The sequence below is a fragment of the Pectinophora gossypiella genome, chromosome 16 (assembly GCF_024362695.1).
Source record: "Pectinophora gossypiella chromosome 16, ilPecGoss1.1, whole genome shotgun sequence".
Classification (NCBI taxonomy): domain Eukaryota; kingdom Metazoa; phylum Arthropoda; class Insecta; order Lepidoptera; family Gelechiidae; genus Pectinophora; species Pectinophora gossypiella.
In genome coordinates, this window is record NC_065419.1 from 7,313,702 (window position 1) to 7,330,776 (window position 17,075).

At 37.4% G+C, this 17,075-nt stretch overlaps 3 protein-coding genes across 3 annotated transcripts; all 3 read right to left on the reverse strand.

Moving 5' to 3' along the window:
* Nucleotides 1–675: 675 nt before the first annotated feature.
* Nucleotides 676–2,892, reverse strand: LOC126373718 (uncharacterized). Its single transcript, XM_050019953.1, has 5 exons — nt 2,859–2,892; nt 2,384–2,780; nt 2,242–2,301; nt 1,330–1,491; nt 676–715 (listed from the first exon to the last, which is right to left on the reverse strand). Exons 1-5 carry the CDS (start codon nt 2,890–2,892, stop codon nt 676–678), a joined length of 693 nt encoding a protein of 230 aa, XP_049875910.1.
* A 773-nt stretch (nt 2,893–3,665) lies between these two features.
* LOC126373719 (uncharacterized) lies at nt 3,666–6,135 on the reverse strand. The gene is made up of 3 exons (XM_050019954.1): nt 6,057–6,135; nt 4,648–4,831; nt 3,666–4,011 (listed from the first exon to the last, which is right to left on the reverse strand). Exons 1-3 carry the CDS (start codon nt 6,133–6,135, stop codon nt 3,666–3,668), a joined length of 609 nt encoding a protein of 202 aa, XP_049875911.1.
* Nucleotides 6,136–13,815: 7,680 nt separating this feature from the next.
* On the reverse strand, nt 13,816–14,598 carry LOC126373720 (3-oxoacyl-[acyl-carrier-protein] reductase FabG-like). Its single transcript, XM_050019956.1, has one exon. It carries the CDS (start codon nt 14,596–14,598, stop codon nt 13,816–13,818), a length of 783 nt encoding a protein of 260 aa, XP_049875913.1.
* Between the last annotated feature and the right edge of the window lie 2,477 nt (nt 14,599–17,075).

Genomic DNA, 17,075 nt, shown 5'->3' on the forward strand with positions numbered 1-17,075 from the left:
TTTTTCTTTTAATAATAACAATATTATTTTATAATCAATATTTTCCACTACACCTTCAAATTCACTGTGAGTACTGGGAAGGAAAACTTTTGTTAGAACAAGATCGCAGTTTTCTTTTTGTGTTACGTTCAATACAATGGGTGCATTCAAATGATAAAAGCGCTATTAGTGCCTCCAATTCGATTGTTCGCTGCGAAAGCGTTTAGATGTGTGTGATTCTGTTAGCTCTCAAGCCTTTTATTTTCAGAGATGGTTTTCAATGGGGACTCATATAAGTACAAAACGAGTGTGTCAAACACCCAAACATCGGATTACGTAATCTGTTACCTGCGGGTGGTGTTTGAATTAGATTGAACTTGTCTTAACTATGTTATGTTAGATTTAATAATTATGTATTAAATATAGTTTATATTTTAAAGCTATATAATTATACTATAATTACAATCTTTATTTTGGTACTTAAGTATAGTTATAAATGTCTTAATCCATTTTTCAATCTATTCTCTCTATATTATAATATTAAGATAATTCTCTTATACTAAACAGTTCAATTTTTACTTTCTACATAGTTCATCGTAAATTATTGTCGTATTGTTTACTATGACTATGATTTTAAAGTTTATCTTGCTGGATATGATTGTATCCATCTTATTTATGACTTGTTTATATCATCTTCTATGATTCGTCGCCCAGATCTGGTATTCCTTTGAGGCCTCTGCAAAAAAAAAAAACTCTGTAAAGAAAGCAAAATAAAGACAGATCTAAAACTAACGAAAACTATTTTCCTTTGTCTATTTAAGTTATTCATGAATTTTAATCAAGATAAACGTAATAATAAGTGTTGCGAACTCTTCGTAGGTTTTGTAATCTTTTTATATTATTATGTTTTTTATATTTATTCTTTTTTGACGTTTTGTATGTTGATTTTGTTTTACTTCTTGTCGTTTGCTTTTTTGGTGACTGGTGAAAATATATTAAATAATTCTCAAAGCTAAGTATCTGTTATTCCTTCATTTCATTTAGTTATACAGTCCACTTCATATTCATCAGCTACCACCGTAGCTCACAATAAGTCTGACATTTTATGTGTGCTTTATCATAAAAAATCCATAAGTAGTAATTTCGTGTTTTGACGTTTAGTAAAAAGTTACTGATTTGACTAGTTGGAAACTAGCTTATTACGATAGTCTCTTGTTCTTACTATTATTAAGTTATGCTACTACTCTTTATTATACTACTCTTTGTATACTTGTGTTCGCATATTTTTGATTTGGAGTTTAAACGCAAAGCTACTTATTTTATATACCCATCTAATATAAATATTCTTACTTGGTGCAGTCGTCGGGTAGCACGCACTTGTGCGTCCTGTCGTCCCGGACATAAGGCGAGACGCACACGCAGCCGGACTCGCAGAAGGGGTAGCAGGGGCGCAACCTGTCGCGCGGGTTGTCGCACGACACAGACGCGCACCCCGCGAAGCACGCCTCGTACCTTCGACAGAATACTCCGACATTGTTATTGTCTATTATTATTAATTTATTATCTACAAACAGACCACAGACAAACGAAGATAGGCGAATCATGGTCTGAATCATCCCCCTCAGTATTTGTTACGATATCACTAACGCCCTGTATAATAATACGGCCTCCGTGGTTCAGTGACTGAGCGTAGGGCTCACGTTCCGGAGGTTCAGGGTTCGAATCCCGGTGGGGACATATCATAAAAATCACTTAGTGATGCCTAGTTTGGTTAGGACTAATGTCCAACACATATATGTCATCTGTAATCAGGCTGATCACCTGAATGACCGAAAGTAAGATGATCCGTCGGTAGGCACGTTAACCCGTTGGTCCCGGTTACTACTTACTGATGTAAGCATGTAATCGTTACATGAACCATGTCAGGGGCCTTTGGCGGTAATAACCCTTACACCAGGGTTGATGAGGACGGTCATTGATCTCATAACCCACATCATAGAGTAAGGTACAATTGCAGCTACATTGATATTGAAGTGAACCATATAGTGACAGGATCCCGTAGTCGGTATTCACGACGACATGCCCGGGATTATTAGTAGCTCGACGCATTTCTTGTGACCTACTCCTTTATGCCTAGTTCAGCAGAGAAAAACACAGACACAGAGAGTGAGATATATATACTTAGAGATTATATTTTGAATCGCATTGCTAGGTATCAATATAGCGAAAGAAGATAACGATATTATAATAATTATAGGTTACCTTTCATGTGGTCTGTCGCAGTTCATGACTAGCGCTGGTTTCTTGTCGAGTTCTTTGTCTCTGTAAATCACACGCACATTTTGATAATTTACAGTAATTATAATAAATAATAATGATATAAGAGTGGTCATAAAGTTATTACACGTAAGGGGAGTGTCCCATTCCCATTCCGATTTCATTGCTCTTGGTTCCGGAGAGCGCCGCGTTGAGTTTGTCGATGTCCTCGTACCGGCGGCGGTACATGTCAGGCTCGCGCGGCTCGCGGGGCTCACGAGGCTCACGGGCCTCGCGCGCCCGCTCCGGCTCGAAGTTCTTGCTGTCCAGCTCGTCGAAGTACCTCGCTTTCTCGTAGTCGTGCCGCCTCCTTTCCTCCCACTCTTTGTGCTCCAGCCTCTCCTCAGGCTTCATCATAGCCTTCCTCCTCCACCCTCTCTCTTGCTGTCTCTTGTCATCCAACATCTGGTGTCGTTTCCCCATGTCTATGCCCATATCGTCGTAATCATAATTGCTCGGTCTCGTCGCTAAAGCAACGATGTCATCTGTAATATAATTGCGGCCTGTGCTGTCAGTTTTTTCTTGCAAATCAATTTTAAACTCTATATAAGCTAAACACTTACATAGGAGGAGTGCCAACAACAACAACTTGCGCATTTTGCTATGGTCGACTCAGTCCATTGTTTCCAAAATGGCAACCAAAACCATTCCGTTTCACGTTCCACCGCAGACCACACTATAAGAGTACGTAAAAACTTTGTTTGTTAAAAAAATTCACCGTTAACGGATGTGATTGCTTATAAAGCTTATCAAAGCTAATTAAAAAGCAAGAACCTAGTTGTTCAACAACAAATGTTTTACAGTTCGTTTTATGGAGCACGCGAGTTGAATTTAGAATTAACCTTCTTTATTCTTCTTTGTAACTCTTTTTATTTGAACTCCTCAAAAAGCTTGTGCGCTCCTGTGCAATATGCGTCAGATGATACTTTTGTAGATATGAACCAAAATGTTATCTGATGTCATCTACCAGCCGCAGATTCTGAATAAGACTCAGGAACAGATAGATTAGATGAATGTCTTGGATGCTTTTGAAAGTGAGCGGATGGAAATCACACAGGACAGAAAGGATTGAAAAAGCGACAGGATGCTTGTGTCCAGCAGTGGGATAGCACAGGCAGATTAATTAATTAATATTTTAAGATTTTAGATTAGTTTAATATTTAAATAGGAGAAATTTTATCTTACTCCATATATTCGTATATGTATATCTGTTGTACAATTTTTGTACTATTATAAAAGGCTTTTCTATTTTCATTTACAAAACCTTTGGAATCGTCAATATTATTCGACAATACTTGTAACAGTTTGTTAGGAAATTAAACAAAACACGTTCAATAAAACAAAATATACTCATTTGAAACTTTATTTATTTACGATAATCTTTTTGGTGAGTTTCTAAATATGTCGTTAGTTAAGAGTTTCCTAGGTTGCAGAGCCTTGATTGGTGGTGGTGCGATAACTATGTTGAAGTAGTTGCCCATTCGAGATATTTCTGAAGCTCGCTTGAAGTCGTTGCCAGACTGGGGCAGGTCGTTGTCACTCATGTTTTCTGGAGGGGAGAGCATCTCTGACCGCTTGTTGTGATTACGAGGTGGTCTGCTGTCGTACTTGAGGAGCGGCGCCGGCGCAGGCGGGGGAGCCGCGGCCGATGACAGCCCACTTGCCAGAGACGCCTTGCTCCCTCTCCTACTCGGCACCGGGATCCCCATTTGCGTACTGAAACTCAAAAAGAATATTATAGTTTACTTGCGAGTAAAAACTTTATGGGAACATATTAGTCGATTGTGTATGCAATAATAATAATCAAGTTACTTTGAGTGTATCTGTCGCATTATCAATTCCTATTCTGAAGTAGCTTAAAATGATTGCTATTCGGCTGATCAGATGTACATCCAATATTTATTATATAAAATGTATATTGGATGTACACGCCTTATTATTACCTTCCAGTGTGTTTCTTCTTTATAAGTAATTAGCACGATTGTTTCGTTCTCTGTAATGATCTGATATCAAAAATATATGTTTTGTATATATATTTATCCAAAAGTATCCAAAAGCATATGTTATTCACACCGTACCGAATACTTTGATTCAGACCATGATTCCGAGTTGATATCAAGTGTTTTTAGTATTTCTTTTTTAATTATTTTCAGTTTCATACTTTCGTCACGGAAAAATCCACTTGAGACTCATGTTTTAGTAAATAAATTATCATTCTTTCTTTTTTTGATATCGACTCAGAATCGTAATCTGTATCGTCCCTCAAAATTTTTGTTACGGTGTCATTAACACCCTGTATGTTTTATGTTTGATATGTTTATTTTTAATTTAAAAATATTTATTGATACATACGGTGAGCAGTCTTGAGGCAACACACACTGGTGTGTGCGGTCGTCGCGGACGTAAGGGTCCTCGCACACACACCCCGGTTCGCAGTAAGGGTAGCACGGGCGCAGGTGGTTGCGAGGGTTGTCGCACGAAACCTCCGCGCAACCACCGAAACAGGGCTCGTATAGCTCGTTCGGCCAGTAACATGCTAGAAAGGAGAAACAAAAGATTTAGGTAATCATATTCAAGGACGAGTCTCTTTAGTCCTCGCGGGATGCAGAAGTCAAATATTACGACTTCATGTCGGCGGTATGTGTAATCACAAGTGTGATTTCGACTAGCTACTAAGTAGGTTCTTAGTAGTAGCCTGACGACCTCGGTAGTCCAGTGGTTGACCTTTGGGCTCACGAACCGGACGTCCTGGGTTCGATTCCCGATATGGAGACATATCACAAAAAATATTGTGGTCTCTAGTTTGGTTAGGACATTACAGGCTGATCACCTGATTGTCCAAAAGTAAGAGGAGCCGTGCTTCGGAAGGCACGTTAAGCTGTTGGTCCCGGTTAATACTTACTGATGTAAGTAAATAGTCGTTACTTGAGCTATGTCAGGGGCCTTTGGCGGCTTAATAGTAACCCTGACACCAGGGTTGATGAGGTTGGTACTCCACCTCACAACCCACAGGATAGAAGAAGTAGTAACTTTATTAGTCTCCTTCGTTCTAGTTCTATATTGATGATATTCATCATATTTTCACACATATATACATGCTCACGCCTATTTCCCACCGGGGTAAGCAGAGGCTATGGAATTCCATTTGCTTCGATCTTCACATATTTCCCTTGCTTCCCCACATTCATCAATCGTTTCATATATGCGCGCTGAATCATAATTTTTACTTAATCTATCTTTAAAATACCACTTTAAATTCTCACTACAAAAGATTCATGGAAAGTTACAAAGTTTATATGAAGTCATAACTCTCGACTGTCGTCGGGACCGACGTTTAAAAATCCCAAGAAAATAAAGCGGGTGTTCTTACCACCTCTTAAATTTGGTGTAAACTTAGCTCTAGCTGGACATTATTGGGTGTCAGGGCACTAAATCTAGTTGCGGCCAGTTTTATCCTCTTTTTTCCTTAGCCCCTAGACCTTTAGAGCTCCCAAAGGGGTTCTAGCCTAGACTTACAGTTCCAGAGGCGCCTGCATTTCCAACTTAGGTTTAAAGACTAAAATCTATTGTTCTAGGGTTTCGTGTACGTTATCAATGGCAGTCTCGGGGGGTTTTAGACTTTTATTGTAACATAGAATACTGTTTGTAGAGATTTTATTTTAAAAATGTTACTTTTGGAAGTAATAGTAACGCTTAAGTTCCCATTACTTTGATAAAAAGGAGTTGATACTTTACTTATTTTATGTGATAATGTAAGTTACCTTTCATAATTTTCTCCTCATCTCGACACAGAGCGTTGTTCAGCCAGCTCACCACTACTAGAGCAACTACAGTCCTCATTTCTAAATATAACCCTATCAACACAAGTCTGTATTCTACCTTAATAGTCCACTTAGCACTCAGTAGCTTTTAAAATCAGTCGTGTAATAAAACGGCACAAGAAGACGTCTTAATGCGGGCAGGATGATGTCGCTATTGCGCTCTGTAGTGTTTGGTAAACATCAAAAGCTGGGTTAAGCCTCCTCTGATTGAATTATTACCGCGGTAATTTCGAAGGTGCCATCGGGTCACGTTCCGAAGGTATTAACTATATTATGATACATTTCTCTAGCGAATTTTGGACCGGAATTATGGGATATGTGGTACAAGTAAAGCCCATGTAATGAGAGATAAAATGTTAATTAAAATCGTAAGCGCGATAAATTTCTAAGTCTATAATTAAAATTACAAATATTAATGTTCTAAAACATATTTCTGTTCAAAAGTACTCGAGGTTAAAAAGGCCACATCAAAGCAATTCGTGAACAGTAATATTGGTATATGACATTTGTTTCCATTGCGCACTTACTTTTATACGTATATATGAGCAAATGTCAAATTGCAATATTGCTTTTTAGATGAATTGCTTTGATACGTAGCCTTTTTAACCCCCCTGAAAGAGTCAATAAAATGCGTAATTACCATGCAAATTGATGAATCCTTCTACTAGAAACGTAGTCTTAGAAGTATGTTATAATGTCATCAAGAGGAAGAACATAGCTAAGCTCGTTGTGAGTTTTCAGTACACTTAAATCTTTGTATATAACATTGTTCTGATGTTTGAAAATTCCTAAATGGCTTCAAAAAAAGGAACGTAAATTTATAGGTAAATTTTTAGTTAGTCATCTTATCGAATAGGGTTAGTTTACAAGTAACTATTCGGCGTATCACGAAGTCGTGGGGTATGCGACACGTGTGGAGGATCACCTCAATAAATTCGAACCCGGCCCGGGATCAAACCGGAAAATAAAACAACAACGCACTACGCACTCACTTACCTACTTACCTTACCTGGCCTGTAATTCTCATAACTGTTTAGAGTACGACGTCTTGTAGTTATAAATGAACAATGCTGCAAAGTGAGAGTATGCATAAAATAAATGAAAAATATAATCGCAGTAAGGAAGATCTTATAATAAGATAGGCATAATTTTATATATATTATAGTACTAGTTTTTTACACCTGGAATTAGCATCGTCGTAATTATTGACAGTCAATAAAACAATTATAAAGTAGATACCTAGGTATCTATATAAGAATACAAAAGAGGTCAGCTGGCAGAAATATATTCCTGAGAGATAAGCTTACTAGGGGGGTTAAAAAGCCACATCGAAGCAATTCATCTAATAAAGCAATTTGACATTTGGTCATACAAAAGTAAGTGCGCAATGCAGACAAATGACAAATAGCAATATTGCTTTTTTAGGTGAATTGCTTGATTGTTGATTGAATGTGGCTTTTTTAACCACCAAAAATAAAATAAATAAAAAAAAATCTCTTTTTAACCCCCTGAACTCTCTGTATTCTTTGTCTGTTCTATTGTATACAAACAGAAATGAAATGAATAGTATACATTAAATAAGAATATATAGAGTGTACAAATGTATATATTGGTGAAGAGCCCATTATTCTTTTTCCGTAGTCAGGTAAAAACAAAACACAACAGGCAGTGTAAAGCCGTCAATGTATACATCAGTCACGTGACACACCTCGCTTCCCGTAGCAGCATAAGTTCCGACAGTTGCTTCTGTCGGCAATTTATGTGCCGATGCCGCCCGTGCTGATACGCCCGTGTATTGTGCTGCGTTTGTTGTGTTATTCACCAACAAATAAACCGAGCTCTGGTTTTGTGAGGAAAACTGACTCAGAGTCAATATTAGAGGCAAAAAAATCGGCTTCGGTATAGTGTAGGCAACGAAGCAATTTTTTGTATGAATACCCCAACATTAAATCCTCCGTCGCTGAAATTTTGCTAAGTTCATTCTATAGTATATAGCATTAGGTGTAAACTTGTATAAAAAAAAAACAAAAAACATATATGCGGAAATTAGGTATTTATATCTAAAAAATACAAATACCGCGGAATAATTTCTCAGTCCACAATTATTTTACCAAAAGGGTTCTTAAATCTCTTTGTGATCCCTAGTTTGGTAAGGATATTGCAGGATTATCACCTGTTTGTCCAGAAGTAAGATGATCCGTGCTTCGGAAGGCACGTTAAGTCGTTGGTCCCGGTTACTACTTACTAATGTAAGTACGCAGTCGTTACTTGAGTCACGTCAGGGGCCTTTGGCGGCTAAATAATAATCCTGACACACCATGGTTGATGAGGTTGGTATTCCACTTGTCAACCAACACGACAAGAAGAAGAAGAAGATCTATTCGTTACAGTTAACAATGATATTCTTGTAGCTACTCAGTAACGCAATTCTAGGTATATTGGAGAACTCGCAAACAGAATAATACGCTCATCTTTTTATCCAAGACCAACTTTGTCCCGAGTTCCGATTGACAGATATTGATGCCGTAATAAACAAATCGGCAAAGTTTAGTTCGCTGAAACGAGAGTTTTCAGTAAAATGTTACAGTTTCCAGGGAAACATGGCAACTCGATATGTATAAATGATGGAAACCCGAGGATAGGCATTTTTGGCTGTTCTAAAAACCTATACAGGGTGCTAGTGACATCGTAACGAGTACTGAGGGGAATGATTCAGCACATGATTCTGAGTTAATATCAAGTGAAATTTTCCGTCGCAAAATTCATGAATAATTTTGTGGTTTTTTAAATTATTTTCAATTCTATAGTTTTGCGAGGGAAAATTCCACTTGATATTAACTCAGAATAGTGAGCTAAACCATTCCTCTCAGTATTCGTTACGACGTCATTTACACTTAGCCATAGGAGTACGTATGGGTGTTAGTGACACCATAACGCATAATGAGGAGGATGATTCAGACCATGATTATGAGTTGATATCAAGTGGAATTTTTTGTTGGAAAATACAAAAAAACAGTGTTTTTTAGCTATTATTTCCAGTTCCATATTTTTGCGTCGGAAAATTACACTTGATATTAACTCAGAATCACCCTTAAAGTTTTCGTTACGATAGCACTAACACCCTGTATCAGGCTACCTTTGAGATCTGAAATTTAGATTCCATTTTGAATTACGAGAGGCCTTTACTCAGCGGAGAATTATTATTTGTAGGCTTTCCTATTTCTATTAGTTTTTTGATACTAAAGGGAGGAATGAGACCTGAAAAATGTTTTTTAATATCACAATTCCTGCTTTATGAAATATTGGTTTGTGAAACTGAAAGAATTTTGGCGCGAAATGGTCACTGCAATTGAACAAAATGCTAACGATGCCTTTCTATAGTTACCTCTCATTTAAAAAATATATACCTATGGAATATTAATGAAATACTCATGGGATGACGTAGGCGATTCGGAATCCACCCGCGTACTTCACAAATTACAAGTAAAACGATCTGTTGCCCTTAAATAGACGTCATTCGATGGTCCAGCCCTTTCCTATCAAAACCTTTCCAGCCGTCGCTTACCTTGCACCCTTTGCTATGACAATAGAGTTGCGATTCAGTCACTATCATACAAGTGCTATCAAGAGGCCGTTCGGTCTCTTGGGCCCAGGGTCCAATATGTTTGGAGACCTGTCGTGAGATTGGCCGTAGCGTCAGCAAATAAGACACATACGTGCTCTGAAAAGTAGATGCAGAATCTTCAGTGCTTTGTTGACCTTACGACGTAGTGTCCTATGTGGGTTAGCTAATAATAATGTTCCCTTTGAGGCTTCTCTGTTTCTACTGAGTCTTTGTGTCGGAGGCAAGTTGCCTTGTATTGTTTTGTTAGAACTGGATCCAATATAATAGGACCAGGAATATAACAAGGATAAGCCGAAGTTGGAAACTGAGGTAGTTAGGTTGTTTGCTTAGCTCACTCCACTTTAATGAGTATTTTGATTGCTCTCCAAATTATATTTGATTGGATCATAATATTATTTATCCCTACTAATATTATAAATGGGAAAGTGTATGTGTGTGTCTGTTTTTTATCCATCTTTCACGGCAAAACGGAGCGATGAATTGACGTGATTTTTTAAGTGGAGATAGTTAAAGGGATGGAGAGTGATATAGTCTAGTTTTTGTCTCTTTATAATCCCCCAATTCCCTAAAATAGGGGGTGAAAGTTTGTATAGAGCATTCTGCAATTTTCAAGGTAGAAATATAAAACTTGGTATGCGGACTATTTTGTAACTAACAAAAAAATTGTGTATATTTTATTTGGAAATCTGCGTAAAAAGTCTCCCTAGCATTATCTCGATTTTCTCACTGGGTCCGCTTACCTAACCTGAAGACTTGACAGGTCCGGTTTTTTACAGAAGCGACTGCCTGTCTAACATTCCAACCCGCGAAAACCAGCCCAATACAGGTTAGGTCACATACCTCCGAAAATTCATTTCTCGGGAATGTGGGTTTCCTCACGATGTTTTCCATCACCGTTGAGCACATGATAATCATTTATGAACCAAACATGAATTCGAAAACAAATGCGACAATCATTGGTTTAGGCCTGTGCTGGATTCGAACCTGCAACTTTATCGTGAGAGGCAAGCGTTCTACCATCTAAACTACGACGGCTTTACGTATACACGTATGATCTATTAAAATAAGTTTGAATTTCGAAGACAATGTAAGTTCCGAATAAACACTTGTACTAAGATTATTCTCACGTAGAATCGTTAATTAAGTCGAAGTGTGAATACAACAGCAGTAACAATGCAATAATCGTGAACCAGCGAGCATGGCAGTGCACGTAACGACAACAACGTGCACTCAGTGCACGCGCTACGTGCAACTTTGCACATTCGTGTAATTGGTCTAATCGCATCCTATTTATTCGCTGCGGTTGTACATTTATTGGAGTTTCGAACTGAGGACTGAACAGTTTCGGGTACCGCAGGATTTGAATGTACCTATAGCTATACCTATATAAAGGTTAAAGGGGTAAAATATAAACTACTGTTTTACTGGTAAAATTAATTAAAAACGTTTAAAAAATATATCAAATCAACATCAAATCATATATACTTTATTGCACAGAACTAAATTTCAACAATCAGACATAACATATGAGTACAGTACAATTTGGGCGGCCTTATTGCTCTAGAGCAATTTCTTCCAGGCAACCACCAAAAGGAAACAAACATTTACATAAAAACTTGGATGCGGGATGGTGCAACAAAAAATAAATACCTAAAAGTAAAACTAAAGTCTAAAGTTAAAAAATATATCTGTCTATGCCTGTCGGTTTTTTATTGCAGCATACACTTCGGTGAGTGTATGCAGGAACTTCGCAAGTTAATTCCACCCACTCCATTGCATCTACGGACAACAAGACGTCGACAGGAATTTCATTCTTATGTTGTGGATATACCACCAATCCGCACTAAACGTGTTGCCTCTTCCTTTTTTGATGCGAACAGCAAAGGACTAGAACTGTCAGCCGTCGTCTGTTTCTAACTCGTCATAATCTGAGAGCATTCAAGGCTAGAGTGGATAGGTATTTGCTAGATAAGCGTGGTCCACGTTAGACCACATCGTTAATTACCATCAGGTGAGACCGTGAGATTGTGGTCAGCCTATATTATATATAAAAAATAAATAAGTATATCTCTAAATGGTAAATGTATGTAACTTTCTTGAAAAGCTCGGTGGCGCAGCATTGGTCTGCGATTGTTGAAGTTAAGCAACTTTCGCAAAGGCCGGTCATAGGATAGGTGACCACAAAAAAAAGTTTTCATCTCGAGCTCCTCCGTGCTTCGGAATGCACGTTAAGCCGTTGGTCCCGGCTGCATTAGCAGTCGTTAATAACCATCAATCCGCACTGGGACCGCGTGATGGTTTAAGGCCCGATCTCCCTCTCCCTATCCATCCATAGGGAAGGCCCGTGCCCCAGCAGTGGGGACGTTAATGGGCTGATGATGATGTAACTTTCACACTTGTATGTTCACTTTTATGTTTTGTTTTTAATAATATGTGTGTTGTTATAATTGTAGTTGGATAGAATGTACTTGTTTATGTATTTATTATTTAATAAATAATATTTACTCTCACTTAAAAATATGCTTAAAATAAAAATATATGTCTATTTTTCTCACATAAACACGATAATTGGTAATTAACAATAAAACAAGATTAAGATACAGTTGTTGGTGACAGAGACTGGGGTCTGTGAGAAGCGTTAGCCTGTAGTACAGAAGACTTCTAACTGCGAGGATGCCCTGTTCACCACCATGTGTAGCGTGCGTGTCCTGAAAATACTTAAATATCTCTAAATGGTAATGGCATTCTTTTAATTTTTGAAACGATATGGAAATTGCACACCTGCTACAACATCCGTTATTATTATTTAGATGTACATCAATACTGAGCGTGTTAATCTTACTTTACAGAGACATCTAAACAAACACGAAAACGAAGGTAAGTACAAAAACAAATAGACGCTCTTTATCAACACGCCAAAGGAAAGATAATTACAGCACACTTCACCAATGAAAATAGGGTAGGTAATGTGAGTTGGAGTAATACCTGGTTGCTGGTTCGTATGTGTAATTGAAAGCCGCGATGCGAGTCCCAATAACAATGCGCGTGAACACGCCGCGTATAAATTAGGGAATTATATTAATCGCGGATAACAGCGATGGTAACGGGCGACTCGTGTTCCCGCCGCCCGGGAAATTGCTTCTTACCCCGGCTTAAACACCAGAATCTGATCTCTCCCTCAAACATTCAAATTAAAACTGATTTGTTTAGATAATGAGAGCCACCGGAGTGATAATAAGCTATTCTTATGGTTATTGTTTCATTTTATATCACACGAAACCACCTAAAGCATATACGCCGCTAGAATATAAATAGATCGAAAAAAATAGAATGCGGTCAACGCGGGTTTATGTGACCGCGTGGGCGAATAAAAAGGGAAGCAAATTTTTTTCACGACCATTAACGCGGGGAAAATATTTTTTAATTCAATTTCCAGTGATGCTGCGCCGGAGCCAGAACAATCAATTTGCGGGCCGACTATACGAGGGAAATTAACGCAAGATAACACGGAATTAGCGCCCCACCTGGGGAAGGATTAAGCGCCCCAGATAAGTGAATATATTACCGCAATTACGGGTAAAAAGAATTTAAATTTACACGAAAACACCCGACGGAAATTGCCTGCACAATCTCAAGCAGCAACGATCCCCGAGGATACATCTCGCAGGCTTTATCTGGGTAACGTTCTGAAGGCTTTTGTTCGTCACCGACTCGATACAATGCTTAACATATTTTAATCTCATCGTCTTTGTTCGTCGGATGTCAGCGACAAATTAGCTGTGACTTTAACAAAGTTATCCGAGTTAGGAATATAATACGTTAGTAAGAAGTTAAGAGGATTTGAGGAGGTGTGATTAAACAGATATGAATTAAAAATACTGACACAGAATTTGGCACACTATCTTTATAGAAGCAATTCTACATATAAGTCATGAAAGACTAAAGTGTACCTACGCAATTGTGTCTTTATAATAATAATGAAAAAATAAGTATTTAGCGTTGTTACGTACTGAACAGTCTTTCATTGATTATTTTAAGCAAAGTACAAAAATAATTATAAAACGTTACATGATTTTAATGTCTATCAATGTTTCCTCCATCACCAAGCAACAACCCACAGTCGATGACGTAACAGCTTCCCGTAACACAGTGCGCTCTCTCACTCGCCAGGAAGCAAACCAGTTCAGCCACATCTTGTCCCAGAGCCACCTTCTTCAGTGGAGCAGCTGCTTTCAGACCTTCAAACAACTTCTCATTCTCCTCCTCATTCATTCCAGCCCTTCTAAATATTTCAGTTTTCACAGGACCAGGATTCACCGAATTTACTCGAACGCCTTTCGTTGCAAATTCTAACGCGACACATTTTGTGAACATGTCCAAAGCGGCTTTGCTCATACAATATGGAGTCATGAAAGTTATCGCTTTAGTCGATAGTATACTAGATATATTAACGATGTTTCCTTTCGTTTCTATCAAGTACGGTAGCACCATTTTAGTAAGTAGGTAAGTGCCGCGAACGTTCGTAGACATTATTGAATCATAAGCCGACATGTCGCCGTGAATACCAGTTAGTTTGGAAATTCCAGCGTTGTTCACTAAAACATCGATCCTTTCATAATGTTTTATTGTTTCACTTACAATTCTTTGTAGATCTTCCTCAATAGTAACATCAGCAATAACGCTTAGAGGCGGGAAACCGTGGATGAGTTGACATTTTTCAGCGATTTTCTTTAAATTATTTTGGTTTCTTCCCACGAGGGATAGTTTTGCTGATAATTTCGCGAAGTGCAATGCACATGCAGCACCAACACCCGAACTCGCTCCAGTAATTATTACGACTTTGTTGGAGAACTCCATACTGTACCAGTAGAAATCCAACACTGAGTCAGTCTGAGGTAACGTAACTAGGTACCTAACCACGAATAATGAAAACGTGTAGAAATAGAATGTTGGCGTGGAATAAATATTTTTTAAGATTTTTATCAATATTATCTACTAATTTTACCTACTCAATCATTACTAAAATATTTAAAGGACTTTGTTTATGATGCGTATAAATATAATTTATTTGTAAAATATATAATTATAATAAGTAATTTTATGTAACTTCATAAACAAAGCTCTTATTTGATCTTTTACGAAATGTATTAATATTAATTTAATATTCGTGTATTGTAAAGATAAAAAGTACATTTCTATATCATTGTATTATCTTCTTTAACGTTCGTGAAGTGATCAGTGACTGTAGCATAATGTAATAGAATCGGTTTGTAATCCAATATTGCATGCGGTTACACTCACTGGGTTTTGCCATATTCTGAGACTGGTGATGCCCCGTTTTCACGTAAACTGTATGTAATCCTTGCAATAATTAAATTAATATCTACATGAAATCCACAGTGTTATTTAAAAAAGATGAGTGTTTTGAGTTGTGATTACACAAAATGGCAATAATTTTATCTGTACTGCAACATACAAATAATAACGCGTTTTTTCGATTATATGTTCTATTTCAATTTACACAGATTTTTACTTGACGTGATATATTTAACATCTCGATGACTTAAAAATTGAATAAGTATACTTACTTACTAAATAATGTATGTGTGTAATATAATTATGTAGTTTTGTTGTGTAAGTGGTATTTATTTTTATTAGAGCATTTCATATTATTACGTCTGCATGTTATACACTATGTGAAGAAAAACAGCGTGAAGAAACCCCCCATACACTCCCGTAGATTGCCCCTAGAATACGTCGTATGTAAACTGAGAATCAGACCCGGAATTAGCAAATATGCACTCGCTTTACTAACATAGTTAAACGGTTGTCAAGTCCAGTCGGTCCACCTAATGGCTTGTCTCTGTCCACATTGCGTCTTGTCAATCAACCTCTATTGTGTCTAGTAGTGTATACAGACTATGATATAGTATGTCATATATTCTTTTGAATCTATACTTTTCTATACTAATATTATAAAGCTGAAGAGTTTGTTTGTTTGTTTGTTTGTTTGAACGCGCTAATCTCCGAAACTACTGGTGCGATTTGAATAATTCTTTTTTTGTTGGATAGTCCATTTATCGAGGAAGGCTATAGGCTAAATAACATTACGCTATGACCAATAGGAGCAAAGACAGAGCGGTAAATGTGTAAAAAACGGGGAAAATTATTCATTTTTGAAGGCTTTCTTTGCGTGCGCTGCGAAAACGGTTCAAGATACACAAAAAATATGTATGAAAGAATTATTCCTCTATACATGATCTAAAAAAAAGTCCGCGACGGCATATGTCTATCTTTTAAGGTTTAGTCACAATGACCGTTTTTATGGTACCAAATTTGGTCGAAATAATTTGTTTAAGTTGTATCAACATAATAATATTAATCTTTATTCAAATATAAATATAAATATGTTGTTGGTTAAGAGTACTTCATCTATACTTATAATAAATCTGTAGAGAGGTCAATTCTGTACATTAAATATTTTTTCAAAATAACTATCAGGGGGTGATAAGTGGTCGATACTGATGCCAAAAATGCAATCAGTAAAATTTTTGTCTGTCTGTCTGTCTGTCTGTCTGTCTGTCTGTCTGTCTGTCTGTATGTTCCTTATAGAAACAAAAACTACTGGGCGGATTTTAATGAAACTTGGTACAATTATTCTTCACACTCCTGGACAGGTTATAGTATACTTTTCATCACGCTACAATCAATAGGAGCAGAGTAGTGAAGGGAAATCATTTTGTATGAAAAATCTAAACCGCTCAAGTTAGACGTTTGAAATTTGGCATGCAGGTACCTTAGATACCGTAGAGGTGCACTAAGAAAGGAATTCCCGAAATTCCTACGGTAACGGGAATTAGCGGGAAAATCCTTTTGTATGAAAAATCTAAACCACTCAAGTTAGACGTTTGAAATTTGGCATGCAGGTACCTTAGATACCGTAGAGGTGTACTAAGAAAGGAATTCCCGAAATTCCTACGGGAACGGCAATTAGCGGGAAAATCCTTTTGTATGAAAAATCTAAACCACTCAAGTTAGACGTTTGAAATTTGGCATGCAGGTACCATAGGTACCGTAGAGGTGCACTAAGAAAGGAATTCCCAAAATTCTCACGGGAACGGGAATTAACGGGAAAATCCTTTTGTATGAAAAATCTAAACCATTCAAGTTAGATGTTTGAAATTTGGCTCGCAGGTACCTTAGATACCGTAGAGGTGCACTAAGAAAGGAATTCCCGAAATTCCCACGGGAACGGGAATTAGCGGGAAAATCCTTTTGTATGAAAAATCTAAACCATTCAAGTTAGACGTTTGAAATTTGTCATGCAGGTACCT

Excerpts from the sequence above, each read along its gene's own strand:
- LOC126373718 (XM_050019953.1), bottom strand. The coding sequence starts at position 2,892 with ATGCGCAAGTTGTTGTTGTTGGCACTCCTCCTAT. Across the intron at positions 2,302-2,383 it reads ATGGGACACTCCCCTTACGT|AGACAAAGAACTCGACAAGA; the intron begins GTAATAACTTTA and ends TGTGATTTACAG. Across the intron at positions 716-1,329 it reads CTACCCGACGACTGCACCAA|AGGCCTCAAAGGAATACCAG; the intron begins GTAAGAATATTT and ends TTTTTTTTGCAG.
- LOC126373720 (XM_050019956.1), bottom strand. The coding sequence starts at position 14,598 with ATGGAGTTCTCCAACAAAGTCGTAATAATTACTGGAGCGAGTTCGGGT.
- LOC126373719 (XM_050019954.1), bottom strand. The coding sequence starts at position 6,135 with ATGAGGACTGTAGTTGCTCTAGTAGTGGTGAGCTGGCTGAACAACGCT. Across the intron at positions 4,832-6,056 it reads TGAGGAGAAAATTATGAAAG|CATGTTACTGGCCGAACGAG; the intron begins GTAACTTACATT and ends TCTCCTTTCTAG. Across the intron at positions 4,012-4,647 it reads TTGCCTCAAGACTGCTCACC|TACGCAAATGGGGATCCCGG; the intron begins GTATGTATCAAT and ends TTTGAGTTTCAG.